The sequence below is a fragment of the Chiloscyllium punctatum genome, chromosome 26, assembly GCF_047496795.1.
Source record: "Chiloscyllium punctatum isolate Juve2018m chromosome 26, sChiPun1.3, whole genome shotgun sequence".
In the NCBI taxonomy this organism is placed as follows: Eukaryota; Metazoa; Chordata; class Chondrichthyes; order Orectolobiformes; family Hemiscylliidae; genus Chiloscyllium; species Chiloscyllium punctatum.
This window is the reverse complement of record NC_092764.1, coordinates 64,657,655-64,678,115: the sequence shown is the minus strand read 5'-3', so window position 1 is coordinate 64,678,115 and position 20,461 is coordinate 64,657,655. Positions and strand designations below refer to the sequence as shown.

The 20,461-nt window shown below is 43.1% G+C and overlaps 1 protein-coding gene across 1 annotated transcript in view; it reads left to right on the top strand.

Moving 5' to 3' along the window:
• The window catches only part of LOC140453140 (septin-7-like), a 93,225-nt gene that overhangs the window by 53,702 nt on the left and 19,062 nt on the right, over positions 1 to 20,461 (top strand). The window contains exons 6-8 of the mRNA XM_072547558.1: positions 1,254 to 1,371; positions 11,070 to 11,162; positions 15,468 to 15,564. Of these exons, the coding sequence (XP_072403659.1) occupies positions 1,254 to 1,371; positions 11,070 to 11,162; positions 15,468 to 15,564 (308 nt within the window). The remainder of the gene's footprint in view (positions 1 to 1,253; positions 1,372 to 11,069; positions 11,163 to 15,467; positions 15,565 to 20,461) is intronic.

Genomic DNA, 20,461 nt, shown 5'->3' with positions numbered 1-20,461 from the left:
TACTTTTGACCTACAAGAGGAAAGGGAGATTTACTGAATCTAATCCCTTGCTGCACTTCTCCAGGGAGTGTTTGGATACAGTGTAGAAGGAGATTTGCATAAATATGAAACTTTAAGAGTTAAGCAAACTTCAATAATCATATCTGCTGCTTTATTCATTTTTGTGCCAGTTACAGAGATATGAATATATTTTAAAAAGTTTAATTGTTTGTTTAGCATGGGCTTTGCTGGCTAGGCCATCCTTTGTTGCCCATTCTCGAATACCCCTTGGGAAGGTGGTGGTGAAATAAAATGGGGTCACATTTGAATACCCTTTCTGAAGCACTGCCACAGAGATCTGCTCTGTATGTGCATGAGTCAGCAAGATGATATTCACTTGTTAGTGTGCACTTGATCTTCTATTACTAACTGCATTGAATGCTGAACTCATTTTGGTGATTTGATGCAGATATATTGGTCCACTATCTTCACAGTTAAAGAAATAAACAAAGTGCTCCTCACTTGAAATCTAATAATTCCACATGTTTCAAATGACCTACAGGTATTTGAATTTCATTAGATATTATCAAGAGAGCACTAGCACTCCACAATGCCCTATCAGAAATAAAAGATTACTTTTGCCTTTGATGACTCTGTTCCCTGTAGCCATATAAATTCTGTGGCTACAGATGCAGGCCAGAGGCAAGGAATCCTGCAGCAAGTAATTCACCTTCTGATTTCCAAGAGCTTGTGCACTATTGTCAGTAGTGTGATGGAGTATGCAGATTTGCCTGGACAGGTGCAGCTCCAACAATACTCCAACTTGACACCATCACACAAAGCAGCTATCTTGATTGTCACCACCTCCACTGGCGTCTAGTCCCTCCACCACCAATGCTCAGTAGCAACAGTGTGTACCATCTACAAACTACACTCCAGAAATTCATCAGAGCTTCTTGAATAGCATTTTCCAACCCCATGTAGAAGTCCAAATGCAACAGATAGATGGGGACACCACCATCTGCAAGTGCCTCTCCAAGCCATTCACTATTGTCTCTCTCTCTCTCACACGCACACTTTCTTTGGTGTTACCAAGGTAGAAATCTGAACTGCCTCCCTGACAGCACTGAGGGTGTACCCACGCCACATTTGTGAGTTGCAGAAGTTTAAATGCAAGTAGATGCTGGCAGTCAGTTAGAGGAGAATAGTGTTTGTTATACTTTGCTACTGTATCCTGTTGTAGCTCTCACTTAAATGCTGGTGCTGTCTTCCAGGCTGAAGCCTTTGGACATTGAATTTATGAAGCGTTTACATGACAAGGTGAATATTATTCCACTCATAGCTAAAGCAGACACCCTCACCCCTGAGGAGTGCCAACACTTCAAGAAGCAGGTAATTACGACAAGTCATCTTTATATCGTGTGTCTTTAATGTGGTTAAGCTTCTCGATAAACTAATAAGGTGGGGATGTGGGACCCAGGGAGATAGTGAGGAAAGAGCGTGGTTAGGAACATAGGACTGGGATATCACAGCAATTACGGAAACATGGCTCAGGGATGGGCAGAACTGGCAGCTTCATGTTCCAGGATGCAAATGCTACAGGAAAGATAGAAAGGGAGACAAGAGAGGAGGGGGAGTGGCATTTTTGATAAGGGATAGCATTACAGCTGTGCTGAGGGAGGATATTCCCGGACATACATCCAGGGAAGTTATTTGGGTAGAACTGAGAAATAAGAAAGGGGTGATCACCTTATTGGGATTGTATTATAGACCCTGCAATAGTCAGAGGGAAATTGAGAAACAAACTTGTAAGGAGATAGAACATAGAACATAGAAGAATACAGCGCAGTACAGGCCCTTCAGCCCTCGATGTTGCGCCGATCAAAGCCCACCTAACCTATCTGTAAGAATAATAGGGTAGTTATGGGAGGGGATTTTAACTTTGCAAACATCGACTGGGACTGCCATAGTGTTAAAGGTTTAGATGGAGAGGAATTTCTTAAGTGCGTACAGGACAATTTTCTGATCCAGTATGTGGATGTACCTACTAGAGAAGGTGCAAAACTTGACCTACTCTTGGGAAATAAGGCAGAGCAGGTGACTGAGGTGTCAGTGGGGGAGCACTTTGGGGCTAGTGACCATAATTCTATTCGTTTTAAAATAGTGATGGAAAAGGGTAGACCAGATCTAAAAGTTGAAGTTCTAAATTGGAGAAAGGCCAATTTTGATGGTATTAGGCAAGAACTTTCGAAAGCTGATTGGAGACAGATGTTCGCAGGTAAAGGGATGGCTGGAAAATGGGAAGCCTTCAGAAATGAGATAACAAGAATCAGACATTCCTGTCAGGGTGAAAGGAAAGGCTGGTAGGTATAGGGAATGCTGGAAGACTAAAAAAATTGAGGGCTTGGTTAACAAAAAGGAGGAAGCATATGTCAGGTATAGACAGGATAGATTGAGTGAATCCTTAGAAGAGTATAAAGAAAGTAGGAGTATACTTAAGAGTGAAATCAGGAGGGCAAAATGGGGACATGAGATAGCTTTGGCAAATAGAATTAAGGAGAATCCAAAGGGTTTTTACAAATATATTAAGGACAAAAGGGTAACTAGGGAGAGAATAGGGCCTCTCAAAGATGAAAGTGAGGACTGCAGATGCTGCAGATCAGAGCTGAAAATGTGTTGCTGGAAAAGCGCAGCAGGTCAGGCAGCATCCAAGGAGCAGGAGAATCAACGTTTTGGGCATGAGCCCTTCTTCAGGAAGAAGGGCTTATGCCCGAAACGTCGATTTTCCTGCTCCTTGGATGCTGCCTGACCTGCGCTTTTCCAGCAACAGATTTTCACCTCTCAAAGATCAGCAAGGCAGCCTTTGTGTGGAGCCAGAGATACTAAATGAATATTTTGCATCAGTATTTACTGTGGAAAAGGATATGGAAGATATAGACTGTAGGGAAATAGATGGCGACATCTTGCAAAATGTCCAGATTACAGAGGAGGAAGTGCTGGATGTCTTGAAACGGTTAAAAGTGGATAAATCCCCAGGACCTGATCAGGTGTACCCGAGAACTCTGTGGGAAGCTAGGATTGCTGGGCCTCTTGCTGAGATATTTGTATCATTGATAGTCACAGGCGAGGTGCCGGAAGACTGGAGGTTGGCAAACGTGGTGCCACTGTTTAAGGAGGGCAGTAAAGACAAGCCAGGGAACTGTAGACCGGTGAGCCTGACCTCGGTGGTGGGCAAGTTGTTGGAGAGTATCCTGAGGGACAGGATGTACATGTATTTGGAAAGGCAAGGACTGATTCGGGATAGTCAACATGGCTTTGTGCTTGGGAAATGATGTCTCTCAAACTTGATTGCGTTTTTTGAAGAAGTAACAAAGAGGATTGATGAGGGCAGAGCAGTAGATGTGATCTATATAGACTTCAGCAAGGCATTTGACAAGATTCCCCATGGGAGACTGATTAGCAAGGTTAGATCTCATGGAATACAGGGAGGACTAGCCACTTGGATTCAGAACTGGCTCAAAGGTAAAAGACAGAAGGTGGTGGTGGAGGGTTGTTTTTCAGACTGGAGGCCTGTGACCAGTGGAATGCCACAAGGATCGGTGCTGGGCCCTCTACTTTTTGTCATTTACATAAATGATTTGGATGCGAGCATAAGAGGTACAGTTAGTAAATTTGCAAATGACACCAAAATTGGAGGTGTAGTGGACAGCAAAGAGGGTTACCTCAGATTACAACAGGATCTGGACCAGATGGGCCAATGGGCTGAGAAGTTGCAGATGGAGTTTAATTCAGATAAATGCGAGGTGCTGCATTTTGGGAAAGCAAATCTTAGCAGGACTTATACACTTAATGGTACGGTCCTAGGGAGTGTTGCTGAGCAAAGAGACCTTGGAGTGCAGGTTCATAGCTCCTTGAAAGTGGAGTCGCAGGTTGATAGGATAGTGAAGAAGCGTTTGGTATGCTTTCTTTTATTAGTCAGCATATTGAGTACAGGAGTTGGGAGGTCATGTTGCGGCTGTACAGGACATTGGTTAGGCCACTGTTGGAATATTGCGTGCAATTCTGGTCTCCTTCCTATCAGAAAAATGTTGTGAAACTTGAAAGGGTTAAGAAAAGATTGACAAGGATGTTGCCAGGGTTGGAGGATCTGAGCTGCAGGGAGAGGCTGAACAGGCTAGGGCTGTTTTCCCTGGAGTGTCGGAGGCTGAGGGGTGACCTTATAGAGGTTTACAAAATGATGAGGGGCATGGATAGGGTAAATAGGCAAAGTCTTTTCCCTGGGGTTGGGGAGTCCAGAACTAGGGGGCATAGGTTTAGGGTGAGACGGGAAAGATATAAAAGAGACCTAAGGGGCAACTTTTTCACACAGAGGATGGTGCATGTATGGAATGAACTGCCAGAAGATGTGGTGGAGGCTGGTACAATTGCAACATTTAAGAGGCATTTGGATGGGTATATGAATAGGAAGAGTTTGGTGGGATATGGGCCGGGTGCTGGCAGGTGGGACTAAATTGGGTTGGGATATCTGGTCAGCATGGGTAGGTTGGACCGAAGGGTTTGTTTCCATGCTGTACATCTCTATGACTCTATGCTGTGCTTCTTACTAACACCATCGGGCCATATAGGGCGATGGGTTCATCAATCAAAAGTGCAGTTTAACAACTTCTAACAAGTATGTTAAAGGAAGGTGGTGAGGTGCGGGCAGAGTGCTGCAGAGCTTGGGCAAGACAGTGAAGGCCAGCTGCCAAACATGAGAGAATGGCAGCTCAATGTTCCAGGATACAGGACCTTCAGGTGAGACCAGGATGGAGCTAAAAGAGGAGGTGGTGACACAATTTTGGTCATGGAATCTACTACAGCAGTAAGAAGTGATGACATCTTAGGAGGCCCTCAAATGAAGCAATATTGGTTGAACGTAAAAACCAGAAAGGAACAATCACATATCAGGAAGTGTACAATAGGCCCCCTAACAGTCCAAGAGGCTGAGGAGAGCAGAGATCTTGGCAAATTTCATGCAAGTGATGAAAGTAATACATTAGTTCAGCGAAGAGATTCATTTTGGAAGGTCGAGTTTGAATGCTGAATACAGGATTAAAGACTGGATTCTTAGCAGTGTGGAGGAACAGCAAAATGTTGGGGTCCATGTACATAGATCCCTCAAAGTTGCCACTCAAGTTGATAGGGTTGTTAAAAAGGCATATGGTGTTTTGGCTTTCATTAACAGGGGGATTAAGTTGAAGAGCAGTGAGGTTTTGCTGCAGCTCTATAAAACCCTGGTTAGACCACACTGGGAATATGTTCTGGCTGCATATTATAAGAAGGATGTAGATACTTTAGAGAGGGTGCAGAGGAGATTTAGCAGGATGCTATCTGGATTGGAGAGCATGTCTTATGAAGAGAGGTTGAGGGAGTTAGGCGAGTTGATAGCAGTGTACAAGGTAATGAGGAGAATGGATAGAGTTGATGGCCAGAGATTTTTCGCAAGAGCAGAAATGGCTATCATGAGTCATCATTTTAAAGTGATTGGAATGAGGTACAGGGGAGATGTCAGGAGTAGGTTCTTTACGCAGAGAGTGGTGGGTACGTTGGATGCACTGCCAGCGGTTGTAGTAGAGTCAGAGACATTAGGGACATTTAAGCGACTGCTGGACAAACACATGGATGGCAGTAAATTGAGGGGTGTGTAGGTTAGGTTGATCTTAGATTGAGATAAATGCTTAGCACAGCATTGTGGGCCAAAGGGCCTGTACTGTACTGTGCTGTACTGTTCAATGTTCTATGTAATGCAGATACAATTATTGTCTGCAAAAGTCTCTGGCTATCTACTCTATCTGTGCCTCTCATTACCTTGTACACCTCCATCAAGTCACCTCTCTTCCTTCTCTCCGCGTGAAAAGCCTGAGCTCACTCAACTTCTGTTGATAAGACATGCCCTCCAAACCAGGCAGCATTGTGGTAAATCTCCTCTGCACCCTCTCTAAAGCAACTACATCCTTCCGATAATGAGGTGACCAGAACTGGACACAATATTCCAAGTATGGTCTAACCAGGGTTTTATAGAGCTGCATCAAAACCTCGTGCTACTTAAACTCAAAATCAATCCCCCTGTTAATGAAAGTCAAGACCAGCAACTTGGGTGGCAACTTTGAGGGATCTATGTACGTGGATCCCAAGATCAGGTTGTTTCCTCCAAACTGCCAAGAATTCTGTCTTTAACGCTGTACTCCGCATTCAAATTCGACCTTCCAGAATGAATCACTTCACATTCATCCAGGTTGAACTCCATCTGCCACTTCTCAGCCCAGCTTTGCATCCTGTCAATGTCTTGTCTTAGCCTGCAACAGACCTCAACACTATCTACAACACCGCCGACCTTTGTGTCATCGGCAAACTTACTAACCCACCTTTCCACTACTTCAACCAAGTCATTTATGAAAATTACAAAGAGCAGGATACCACTGGTCACCGACCACCAGGTGGAATACGTTCCATCCACTACTACTCAGTCTTCTTTCAGCCAGCCAATTCTGTATCCAGATAGCCAAATTTCCCTGTATCCCATACCTCCTAATTTTCTGAGTGAGCCTACCATGGGGAACCTTACCAGATGCCTTACTGATCTCCATATACAGCACATTTGCTGCTCAACTTCCGTCAACTTGTCACATCCTCAAAAAACTCGATAAGGCTTGTGAGGCGTGACCTGCTGACTATCTTTAATCAAAGTATGTTTTTCCAAATTGTCATAAATCCTATCTCTCAGAATCCTTTCCGGTATCTTGCTTTCCATAGACGTTAGACTGACAGGTCTGTAATTCTCAGGGATTTCCCTATTCCCTTTCTTGGAACAGAGGAACACCATTTGCCTACCTCCAATTAGCCGGTACTACTCCCATGGAGAGTGAGAATGCAAAGATCGTCGCCACAGCCGCAACAATCTCACTTCTCGCTTCTTGTAGTAACCTTGATTATATTGGGTCTGGCCCTGGGAACTTATCTACTTTGATGCTTCCCAGAATTTCCAGTGCATCCATTTTCTTAATATCAATCTGGTCCACAATGTTCTCACTATCAACAAGGCCCCTCTCATGAATACTGAAGCAAAACTCATTACATTCATAATTGTTCTGGAAAAGGACAAAGATGGCCCGAAATCATACTAAAGTGGAAGAAGTCTGCTTTTAATAAGTTCAGATATGATTTGGCCGTAGTGGACCTGGAAGTAAACCTGTCACAGAACAGTGGAAAGGTGGAGCCATCAAATCCTGTGAACTCTGGATGTTGAGGGATATACAGTGTTGGATTGACAAAGAAGGAGAAACCTTTGAAAGGTACCAAGGGCTCAGAGCAGCACAACTCCGGAGGAGTATTGAATATGCAAGAGGAAGCTTGAAAGGAAGATTAGGAGAGCTAAAAGTGGACATGAAAGGATACTGGCAGGCAAAATAAATGAAAGTCCTAAGTTGTTTTACAGGTACATTAAGGATAAAAGGGAATTGAGGGAAAGAATAGGGTCTATTAAAGGACCACGGTGGTAACTTATACCTGGAGCCAGAGGATGTAGGTAGGCTTCTAACTGAACATGTGTTGGTATTCACAAGTGCAAGGGATAGCTATAGAAATCAGGGAAATAGTCTGTGGTACAACTAAAGAGATTAGCATCAACGGAGAAGGTGTTCTGAGTGGCCTGACAGGCTTAAAACTAGTTAGATCTCCAAGTTATTGAGTGAGGCAAGAGAGGAAATAGCAGGAATGCTTGCAAACAATTTCAATTCCTGTCTCACCAATGAAGTGCCGTTATACAAGAAGGGAGCAAGGGATAAACCAGGAAACTAGGCACACTGTCTAACTCTATGGTGAGGAAACTATTGGAAGCAATTCTGAGCGACAGAATTAATCTCCATTTTGAAAGGCAGTGATTAATTAAGAACAGTCAGCACGGTTTTGTTAAGAGGGAGTGATTTCTGACCAATCTGACTGAGTTTGATGTAGTCTACTTGGACTCCAGCAAGGCTTTTGAAAAAGTCCCACATGAAACTGATTGTGAAGGTAAGAGCCCTTGGGTTGCAAGGAGATTTGAAAAATGGATGTACAATTGACTGAGTAGCAGAGTGGAATGGTTCAGGAGTCATCTTTGATTGCAGGTGTGTCTCCAGTCAGGCCCCACAGGGATCAGTGTTGGTGCTCTTGCTGTTTCTGCTTTACATAAATGATTTAGGCTTGAACATAGAAGAGTTGATCGTAAGTTTGCAGATTCTACAAAATTTGTGTGGGTGTAAATAGTGAGGTGATCCTTAGACTACAAGAGGATATAGACAGGCTGCTCAGCAGAAAATGGAATGCAGTTTGGATAAATGTGAAGTGATGCCCTTGAGAATGACAAGCAAGGCAAGAGAATACATGAGCGGTGGGGCCCTGGGAAGCACCAAAGTTTACAGGGACCTTGCTGTGCATATCCGGTGGTCCTTTAAGGTATAAGGACAAGTGGATAATGTGATTAAGAAGTTACATGATATATTTATCTTTATTAATTGAGGTAGAGTGTTTAAGAACAAGGGGGTTATGCTGGAATTACATAAGACTTGGTTAGACAATAATTGTGTGCAATTCTGAATCCACATTATACAGGAGGAATGTGATAGTGCGAGAGAAAATGCAGCGGAGATTTACCAGCATGTTGCCTAGGCTGTAAAGTTTGTTATGAAGAGAGATTGGAGAGTGTGGGTTGTTTCCTTAGAGAAGAGGAGATTGAGAGGGGTCATGACTGAACTGTGAAAACTAAGAAGGAGAAACTTTCTCCTTGTTGGAGGGATCAGTGACCAAGGGGAAGAGGTTAAAGGTAAGGGGGCAGAATGCGCTTAGAGGAGATGAGAGGAAAACCTTTGTCACCTAAGAGGGTGGTGAGAATCTTGAACTCTCTGCCTGTAGGAATGGTAGTATCAGTGACCTTTGTAACATTTAAGAAGTCTTTAGGTGTGCACCTGTGATGCCACTACAAGTGTATGGGCAAGTACTGGAAAACGGGATTATAATTATGCAAGTTAGCTCGCTGAGCTTGAAGTTTTGTTTTCAGATGTTTCGTCAGCATGTCTAGGTAACATCATCAGAGAGTCTCCGGTGAAGTGTTGATGATATGTCCCGTTTTTCATTTATAGATCTTGGTTTCTTATGGTGGGTGATGTCATTTCCAGTTTTCCTTTCAAGGGAAGGTAGATAGGATTGAAATCGATGTGTTTATTGATGGACTGCTGGTAAGAAAGCCATGCCTCTAAGAATTCCCATGTACATCTTTGTTTCACCTGTCCTAGGATGTGTGTTGCCCCAGTCAAAGTGGTGTTCTCCTTTGTCTGTATTTAAAGAAACTAGTGAGAGTGGGTTGTGTCTTTTGATGGCCAGTTAATATTCATGTATCCTGGTGGCAAATTTCCTGCTAGTTTATCCGACGTAATGTTTTTTTTTACAGTTCTTGCATGGTATCTTGTAAATGACATTAATTTTGCTGTTAGTATCTAATGGATCCTTTAGGTACATTAGTCCCTGTTTAAGTGCATTGGTAGGTTTGTGGGCTACCATGATGCCAAGAGGTCTGAGTAGTCTGGAAGTCATTTCTGGTATATCTTTGATGTAAGGTAATGTGGCTAGAGTTTTTGGTTGCGTTGTGTCTGCTTGTTTATGTTTGTTTAAGAAATTGGTGTAGGCAAAAGTGAGGACTGCAGATGCTGGAAACCAGAGTTTAGATCAGAGTGGTGCTAGAAAAGCACAGCAGGTCAGGCAGCATCCGAGGAACAGGAAAATGGACGTTTCAGGCAAAAGCCCTTCATCAGGAATAGAGGCAGGGTGGAGAGAGTTTCCTGTCTGACCTGCTGTGCTTTTCCAGCACCACTGTTTATTGGGTACCCATTTTTCTTGAAATATTGTATTGATATTTTTTAGATTAGATTACGTACAGTGTGGAAACTGGCCCTTAAACCCAACAAGTCCACACCGACCCGCCGAAGCGTAACCCACCCAGACCCATTCCCCTCCATTTACCTCTTCACCTAACACTACGGACTATTTAGCATGGTCAATTCACCTAACCTACACATTTTTCGATTGTGGGAGGAAACCAAAGCACCCGGAGGAAACCCACGCAGACACGGGGAGAATGTGCAGACTCCACACAGTCGCCTGAGGCGGGAATTGAACCCGGGTCTCTGGCGCTGTGAGGCAGCAGTGCTAACCACTATGCTACCATGCCACCCGGTTCTTTTTTTCTTCTGCTTTTTGTAGTTCTTGAGTGCTGCTCATTGAAATAATGTCTTGATGCAGCTCTGTTTGTAAATGTTGGGATGATTGCATCCAAAGCTAAGTATTTGGTCTGTGTTTGTTGTTTTTCTGTAGACGCTGGTTTTGAAGCTTTCCATTAGCTGTACGTTCAACTGTCACGTCTAGGAATGGGAGTCTGCTGTCGTTCTCCTCTTTTGTGAATTTTATGCCTGTCAGGATATTGTTGATGGTGTTGTATGGTTTCTCTAATTTGTTCCGTTTTGTGATTACAAAGGTGGCAAAAGCAGAGTTTGAGTTGGATAAATGGGAGGGCAGTTTGTTCAGGTTACTGTATTACTGCTTGCACTATGAACCCTGATCTTGGTGATCCCATAGGTGTTCTCTTAACATGTCAATGGGTGAGAATTCTTAGAGGCATGGCCTTCTAACCAGAACTCTATCAATAAACACATCGATTTAGATCCTATCTACCTTCCCATGGAAAAAAGAACCGGAAATGACATCACCCACCTTAAGAAACCAAGCCCTATAAATAGAGAGGCAGGACATACCACCTGCGCTTCACCAGAAACACTCACTGGTGACGTTTCCTAGTGTGGTGATGAAACGTCTGAATACAAACCTTCAAGCTCAGTGAGCTAGCTTACAGAATTATCATCAACATGAGCTACAAAATTTCTCAAAAATTGCTATTATAATACTTGGATGGTTGTTTTTGACTGGCACAGATGCGATAGGCCAATGGACCTTTCTCTGTGTTGTAGATCTTCATGGTTCTATGACTCCATGTCAAGGTTTGAGATGTTGTTCTCTTTGAACAGGTAATGAAAGAGATCAAGGAGCAGAACATTAAGATTTATGAATTTCCAGTTACTGAAGATGATGAAGATAATAAATTGATAAAGAAGTTTAAGGTAAGTTGGTTTTCTCATCATGTGCAGAAATCCATAGCTCACTGTGAGTGGTTGTCAGTCTCCACACAGCACTGACTAACCCACACACCTCACTCAGAGCATGCTACTCTGCACAGCACTGACTAAACCACACACCTCATTTAGAGTATGCTACTGTCTGCACAGCACTGACTAAACCACACTCCGAAGTGACAGCTTGTCAGTCTCCACATAGCACTGACTAAACCCCACACACACTGAGAACATGCCACTCTCTGCACAGCAATCTATTTCTAAGATGAATCCTTTTTCTGATCAATTAATCCCTCTTCTCCTATTTATACTGTTTACTATGTCACCTTACTAATAGTTCCTCCCTTCTCAACCATGTTAGTTACCCTAAACATTCAGTGAGGTTTGTTGATATAACCTATACTTTTCCTGTCTCTGATCTGCTTATTCTTGTCCAGTCAGTCAGTTATTCCAGACACGCTTTTCAAGGTTGGTCTGATCACAACTGCTGTCAGCCTCAATATGATAACATCAATTGTGGCCTCACCAGCATCTTACATAGTTGTAGCATAGCCTTCCTGCTGTTGAATTCTATGCCTCAGCTAATAAGGATATCCCAAATGCCACCTTAACAACCTAGTCTACATGTCCTGCCACCTTCAAGGATCTGTGCAATACGCCTAAAGGTCCCTCTAATCTTCAGTACTTTGAAGGGTCATACCTTTCATCATATAATCTCTGACCTTGATAGCCCATGTTAAGGCATTGACGTGCTCAGAAAATGCGGAGTTCATGGTAGTTTCCTCCCAAGATGGGGATGATTATTCATGTCCAAAGGATTTTTGGATTTCACCTAACAAGCATTGATATGGACTGTAGCCCCCAACAATTTATTGTCAGTTCTTCATTCTGTCCACGCCACTGTTAGTTTTGAAAAAGCACAGCAGGTCAGGCAACATCCGAGGAGCAGGAGAATCAATGTTTCGGGCATAAGCCCTTCATCTGGAATGAGGTTTGTGGACCGAGGGGAAGGTAGGTAAGAATGCAATAGGTAGATGAAGGTCGCGGAGAAGGTGATATGTTGGAGAGGAAGGTGGAGCCAATAGATGGGAGAGACGAAGGACTGATCAAGAGGGCAGTGCTGAATTGGAGGTTTGGGACTGGGTTAAAGTAGCGGGAGGGGCAATGAGGAAACTGGTGAAATCCACATTAATCACGTGGGGGATGCAGGGTCCAAGCCAGAAGCTGAGAACATCTCTGGGACATCCGGACCAACCAATCCCCCACACCCCTAGAGCTGAACACCAACTGCCCCTCCCACTCCATCTAGGCCCAGATTCTGGGCCTCTTCCATCGTTAAACCCTAACCAACCAATGCCAGGAGGAAGGACACCTCATCTACCATCTTGGGCCCTGCCACATCTACCACACAGGACCAATGTGGATTTCCTCTCCCCTCACCTTGTCCCAATGCCAAGCTTCCAAGTCTGCACCACCCTCTTGACCTGTCCATTATCTTCCCGATCTATCTGCTCCATCCTCCTCTCTGACCTATCACCTTCTCCCCCACCTTTAAATATCTATTGCATTCTCAACGACCTCCCCCCACCGCCCCCCCAACACACACACACACCCATCCCCCTCCCATTCCAATTTATCTCACAAGCCTCATTCCTGATGAAGAGCTTATGCCCAAAACGTCAATTCTCCTGCTCCTTGGATGCTGCCTGACCTGTTGTGCTTTTCCAGCACCACACTCTCGATTCTGATCTCCAGTATCTGCAGTTTTCACTTTCTCCACTGTTAGTTTTGCTAAAACTTACTGAGGTATTGATTAGATTAGATTTCCTACAATATGGAAACAGGCCCTTCGGCCCAACATATCCACACTTACTCTTCGAAGTGTAACCCGCCCAGACCCATTCCCCTACCCTATATTTACCTCATGCACCTAACACTATGGCTAGTTTACCTGACCTGCACATCTTTGGATTGTGGGAGGAACCCGGAGCACCTGGAGGAAACTCTCACAGACACAGAGAGAATGTGCAAACTCCACACAGACAGTCACCCGAGGTGAGAATCGAACCCGGGTCCCTGGTGCAGTGAGGCAGCAGTGCTAGCCACTGAGCCAGCGTGCCACGCTGTATCTTGTCTATTGTTCATCAATTTCTGATAAACTTCATTACAGAAGGGGTATTCTGCTGCTGTGTTCATTACCACAAAGTTCACATCTTTTCATGGATCTTGAAATTGCTCATTCAGTTGGGAATTTAGCCAGTGCCTCCACTGCAGTCCCTATCCATTGTTTCATTATGTTTTCCACAATCCCTTTTTATTCTTTGCTATGTTATTGCAGATTGATGCACTCAGTTGATATGTCTATGAAGTATACGGTGTAATTTTCTTTGAGGTAAAAACAATGACTGCAGACGCTGGAAACCAGTTTCTGGATTAGTGGTGCTGGAAGAGCACAGTAGTTCAGGCAGCATCCAAGGAGTTCTGGATTAGTGGTGCTGGAATTTTCTTTGTCAGTTTAGCTCGTACCTTCAAATCCATTGCTACAACTTCATTGGAGTCTGTTGCTCATGAGAGATTCATTATGGGACAGGATGTTCTTTTTTTTTAACCCCCACAATTATCACATTTAATTCTGATCTCTTCAAAAAATTTAGTTAGTTTAAATCTCTTATTCCTACACATTTTAGTGTTTTTAACTTTTGAGAAGATGACTGGGCCAACTGTTGGTGAAGTTTTAAGATCATTTCTTTTTGTCCCCTTCAACTCCTAAGCTCAGTGCCAATGACATTTCTTTGCTATTTTGATTAGAAAAGTTAGGCCTTACTAAAGGAATAATTATAGATTGTGTAAGCTGAAAATCTACTGACCTCCCAAAATCAATTGCTTTGCCACTGCTATTTTACATACAGTTATCGTGTTTTCATTGAGTTAAGTGTGTTGTGATTCCCAACCTTGAAGCAGGTAGAACTCTCAAACTCTTGATGTTTCTTTCGTCCTTATTAACTACAGAATTTTGATAATGCTCTAACCAATGCACTCCACACCTTGGGCATGTATTCACTGACAAGCAGCATTTTTATAATTTGAGCATTCATCTCCTTGTGGCCAGTACAATGCCTTCAGTTTGATTGATATCACCCCTCCCCCCCTTTTCCTGCAGCTTCATTTTGAAACCCTCGCTGTTCCATTCAGGAAATGATTGCATCGTAATGTCTCGAGCTACAGCCAAAAACTCTTCACCATTCCCATGCATTCCTGGGCTTCATTCTTCCCTTGTAGTTTCCTGATTCCTGCCTTATGTCCTAACTGCCAAAGTTGTGTTTATCTTTGCTGCTTTTAGTTATGATCCTTCTTTGCTGTTGACGCTTGTGTTCAGTGTATGGGCAGGCTCAAAATGCAGCTACAATTGAATCCCTTTTTTTGTGTTGCCATTTGTGTCAAGAAGGTTGCTAAAAATTAGTGTTTTCCCAGGAGTTTTTGTAAAGCCTCTGATATCTGTTCTGAAGCATCTTTCTTTCTGAAAATCTAACTGAAGTTAATATTCTGGACCCACTTATGTTCCACACCTTAGCACAGTCAAATAATTTAAAGATAAAAATTGAGTTAGGAGATTTTGTAATCACTCAAACTCTTGTTAAATTTCATTATATATTCTATGAAGTATCTCTCCAGCTTTATAAATTTATTCAAGTCTGACTATGACTAGTTCATTTACCAAGTCATTAGAAATTTTTCCGTAATTTTTAATAAATTTCCAAACCTTGGTGAAAGGTCGTGCCCCGACACATGACACTTGGCTTTAACTATTTTCTGTAATTCATACATTGTCATGTTATGTCTCGATGATATCTTAATTTCCAATCACCACCTGTAGGGAACCATCCTATGCTACCACTATACATAGATTGCAACACAGCTAATGAGAAATCAAGGCACATTTTTTCTTTGGAGCGAGGCACAGTTTTTTTTTCTCTTGCTGCATCTCTCTGCTTTCATCCCACAGCAGTGTCGCAGCTGGCCCCGATCTGTATGTGCTCATAGACAGTTAATATTCACCAGCTGTTCCTCTTGACCTTAACAGTGACATGAATAAATCTTAATATTGTGACTGAGCAGGCATGTTTTCAGAGATGTGGATCTGACTATGACTGGAAGCCATGTTGAAATGGATCTTCCACAGCTGGAGCCAGGATTTGATTTTGAGAGCAGTGTTCTCTGCCCCATTGCCCCTGCTGCGGATTCTGCTGTAACCAAGTAGAGATTGAGGGTAATGATGATCTTTGCTCTCTGTAGGACCATGTACCACTGGCAGTCGTTGGAAGTACTCTCGTCTTTGAGGTCAATGGGCGAAAGGTTAGAGGTCGCCAGTATCCATGGGGAGTTGCAGAAGGTAAATGTTCTGTTGGTTTCAGCTTTGGAATTTACGCATTTTATATAATTATGTCCAAGAACCAACCAGCAATCAAGCCCATGGGCCATCTCCAGACAGCACCACTCTTCCAGATGTGACTTCAGGACCAGACCTTCAGTTATGACACTCCCCACCCCACCTTTTACTTCCCCCTCAGCACCAGGCCATCAGTCAGGGGTAGGCAATGGCCTACAGGTATTATTGTTACATTATTAATCTCGAGACCCAGGTAATGTTCTGAGGATCTGGGTTCGAATCCCACCTTTGCAGATGGTCAAATTTGGATTCAGTAATAATCTGGAATTAAAGTCTAATTATGACCATGAAACCATTGCTGGATTGTCAGGAAAAACCTGTCTGGTTCACTAATGTCCTTAAGGGAAGGAAATCTGCCATCCTTCCCTGGTTTGGCCTACATGTGATTCCAGACCACTCATTGAATGATTGATTCTTAATTGTCCTATGGGCAGTTTGGGGATGGATAATAAATGGTCTAGCCAGTGACACATTTGTCCCATGAATCAATATTTTAAAAAAGTCACGACCCTCCTTCCTTTCTCAGGGTCAGGCCTCCATTCATGATTACTCCCTTCCTTCTCACTCCCGAGTGGCTGTTATATCCTAAGCAGTTGTTTCCAACTGAGTTCTGTACCTGTTTCCTTCTCCGTTTTGATTTTACATGCCTGTAAGTTTCATCAGAGCGTCCTGCAAATCATACTTTCAAACAGCTTTTGTAAGCTCCTCCTTGGCCTCCACACCAGAGCATCTGCACGTTAAGACTCCAAGCTGACATCTTCCAGTCAATACCAACATTTTTCCAAGCTGGGTCCCCCCTCTATTTTATGGTTACTATCAGGATTTTTGAAGTCTTGCTGGGCAGTCCTGGCTATAGGCATATGCAAACTCAAATTACATTCAAGAATTCATTTTGACTGTCTGTATGGACCCCAGTACAGTATTGCTATTTCTATGCTTTCTGTAGACCCACAATGCCAGTATTGAGGAAGTTCCAGAATTTGACCCACAGTGCTAAATTTCTAAGTCAGAATGCTGTGGGGATTGGAGGGGAACTTGCATGTGTATTCCTAAATGGAAGTGTTCATGGGTTTGGAAGGTGTTCGCTGAGGTGCCATGGTGAATTTCTGCAGTGAATCTTGTAAATAATACATGTTCCTATTACTGAGCATCAATGGCAGAGAGAGTGGATGTTGAACATGGTGGCTGGGGTGACAGTCAAGTCAGCTGCTTTATCTTAGGTGAAGATTAAGTCCAGTATTGCTGCTGATGCTCATCAGCTCATCATGGATACCTTGTTTTGAGTTGATACATCTGTTTGAAATCTATCCCACTCCGCTCAGGCATGGACAGTCTACCTCTGTGACAGATAAGACTGGTGAAGTCAAACTTATGTGGGTTTGCCCTCTTGCTACTTTGTTCCCTGCCACTGACTCAGTCTACCAGCTGTGGTCAGCACAGTCAATAATGGTGCTGAACCACACTTGTGATGGTGAGCAATGAAATCAATTGAAAACATGAAATGTAATGTGGAAGATGTGAGATTATCTACTTGGAAGAGGCTGACAGTGTCGATGTACAAAGGTGTCCTTGTCGATAAGTCATTGAGGGCTAATATGCAGGTGCATCAATCTATTAGAAAGGCTAATGGTATTTTGGTTTTTATCACAAGAGGATTTGAATGGAGAGGTAATTGCATCGATTGTGTTGTAGCTTAGTTGCACATAGCCCCTGAAATACTATGTGCAGTTTTGGCTTGCATAGAGTAATGCAATGAAGGTTCACCAGACTTGTTCTCGGGCTGGCAGTGCTGTTCAGAGTAGAAATTGGGCAAACTGGGTCTTTGGTCTTGTGAAACCCACGTAATATTTAAAGGGCTACATAGGGTGGATGCAGATAGATGTTTCCTGTTTTGGGGGTCTAAAACTAGGGGCCAGAATTTAAAAGTAAGGGGGAGACCACTAGGAACACAAAGTATTTGTTTTACTCAGAGGATAGTGAAACCTTTGGAATTCTCCAGCAGAGGGGGCTGTGGAAGCTCAGGTGTAGAGTATGTTACGTTTGAGATTGGTGTTTACTAATCCGTCGGTGGTACAAAGGAATAAATTCTTTGGATTATGTGGAGAAAAGGCACTGAAGTGCTCGATCAACTAGGATCGTATTGATTGCAAAGAAGACTTACGAGAAAATACGAACAGTTAACATCAAGAGAAATCCCAAAGTGTTCTACAGGCATATGCATAGTAAGAGTTGTTACAACAGGAGCAGAGCTGATGAACAACCACAAAAAAGGGATTTGCTAAGGTGTCAAATAAATACATTTTGCATCTGACTTTACAAAAGAGGCAAATACTACTAAGGCCATTGTGACAAAGGAGGAAACTCTATCTGTAAAAAGAATGAGGCCATAGATTTCGAATAACATGCAAATGTTATGACCAAAAAAAACATTTTCACACAAGTAATTAGGTAAATGGAGTACAGTCAGTTCTGCTATAACGTGGTGGTTATGTTTTTGTGCAATTCTGTGTTATAAGAAAATTACATAATACCATTTAGACTAATGGGACCATGATCCCATTATAACCAATACATGTTTTAAAACTTCGCGCTTTAGAAACAGTGCCCTCAATTTGTCAACCGTGTTATAGCAAATTCATGTTAGCGAAATGTGCATTATAGCAGAACGACCTGTACACTGCCTGGAAGTATGCTGGAGGCAAGCTCAGCTGAGGCATTCAAGAGGGCATTGGGTGTGTCTTTGGATAGAAATAGTGTACAGGGATATGGGGGCAAGGATCTAGGTAATAGAACTGGTGTATGCACGAATGGACTGAATGGCCTCTTTCTGCACCTTACCGATTCTGTTTGTTCAGGTGTGTTTGATTTACAGCCAAGATACCAGGACACTGCTGTGCTTGTCTAATGTGTTATCATAATTATTTGGATAGAAGTAGTGGTTGTAAGTATGGGGAAAATGCAGGAGATTGGCGTTAAGTAATGATGCCCATTTTAAGAGTGCACCTTCTGCACTGTAACAAGTTTGTAATTCAGTGAAGAATGGAGCAAATCTGATTGGCTGGATGGCTGATTCCTTTCCTCATGACAAAAGAGCAGAATTCCAGAAGTGAGGCGAGAGTGACTGCCTTGATATCAAAGCTATCTTTAATCAAGTGTGGCATCATGGAACCCTATGAAAACTGCAGTCAGTGGGAATTGGGGGATAATTTTGTGAATGTTTGTTAAACAAAGGGATTGTGGGTCAAAAGCAGGTATACCGAGTTAGGCCACAGATCAGCCATAATTTCATTGAATGGCAAAATGGGTTCAAGGGCTGAATGGCTTACACCTGTTGCTATTAATTCTTTGCACAACTGATGATCAGTAGCAACAGTATATATCATCTACAACGTGTGCCACAGAAATTCACTGTCGCTGCTGAGACAGCACCTTCCAAACCCACAACCACTACCATCTCTAAGGACAATGGCAACTGATACATGGAAAACCACCTCCTGTTTCCCTTCAAGCCATCCAAACTTGGAAATATATTGCTGTTCTTTTGTTGCTTAGTCAAAATCCTGGAATTCCCTTCCGAGCAGCATCGTGGTCTAGGCTGTGGTTCCAGAAAACAGTTCACCACCTTCTCAGGGCCAACTACAGATGGGTAATAAATGGCACATCCCATTTTAACAAAAAGACCAATATGTTTATCAGTGTACAGAGATCAGAGGTGAATGAAGGGATTAAAATGTGGCCTTTGTGTGGAGCCGCAGAAAATGGGGGCGATATTAAATGAGTACTTTGCATCAGTATTTACTGTGGAAAAGGATATGGAAGATGTAGGGAAATAGATGGTGACATCTTGCAAGATGTCTATATCACACAGGAGGAAGTGCTGGATGTCTTGAAACAGGTAAAGGTGGATAAATCCCCAGGACCTGATCGGGTGTACCCTAGAACTCTCTGGGAAGCTAGAGACGTGATTGCTGGGCCTCTTGCTGAGATATTTGTATCATAGGTAGTCACAGGTGAGGTGCTAGAAGTCTGGAGGTTGGCTAAGGTGGTGCCACTGTTTAAGGAGGGTGGAAAGGACAAGCCAGGGAGCTATAGACTGGTGAGCCTGACGCCAGTGATGGGCAAGTTGTTGGATGGAATCCTGAGGGACAGGATGTACATGTATTTGGAAAGGCAAGGACTAATTAGGGATAGTCAACAAGGCTATGTGTGTGGGAAATCATGTCTCACAAACTTGATTGAGTTTTTTGAGGACGTAACAAAGAGGATTGAGAGCAGAGCGGTAGATGTGATGTATATGGACTTCAGTAAGGTGTTCAACAAGGTTCCCCATGAGAGACTGGTAAGCAAGGTTAGATCTCATGGAATACAGGGAGAACTAGCCATTTGGATACAGAACTGGCTCAAAGGTAGAAGACAGAGGGTGCTGGTGGAGGGTTGTTTTTCAGACTGGAGGCCTGTGACCAGTGGAGTGCCACAAGGATCGGTGCTGGGCCCTCTACTTTTTGTCATTTACATAAATGATTTGGATGCGAGCATAAGAGGTACAGTTAGTAAGTTTGCAGATGACACCAAAATTGGAGATGTAGTGGACAGTGAAGAGGGTTACCTCAGATTACAACAGGATCTGGACCAGATGGGCCAATGGGCTGAGAAGTGGCAGATGGAGTTTAATTAGATAAATGCGAGGTGCTGCGTTTTGGGAAAGCACATCTTAGAAGGACTTAAACACTTAATGGTAAGGTCCTAGGGAGTGTGGCTGAACAAAGAGACCTTTGAGTGCAGGTTCATAACTCCTTGAAAGTGGATTAGATTATTAGATTAGATTAGATTACCTACAGTG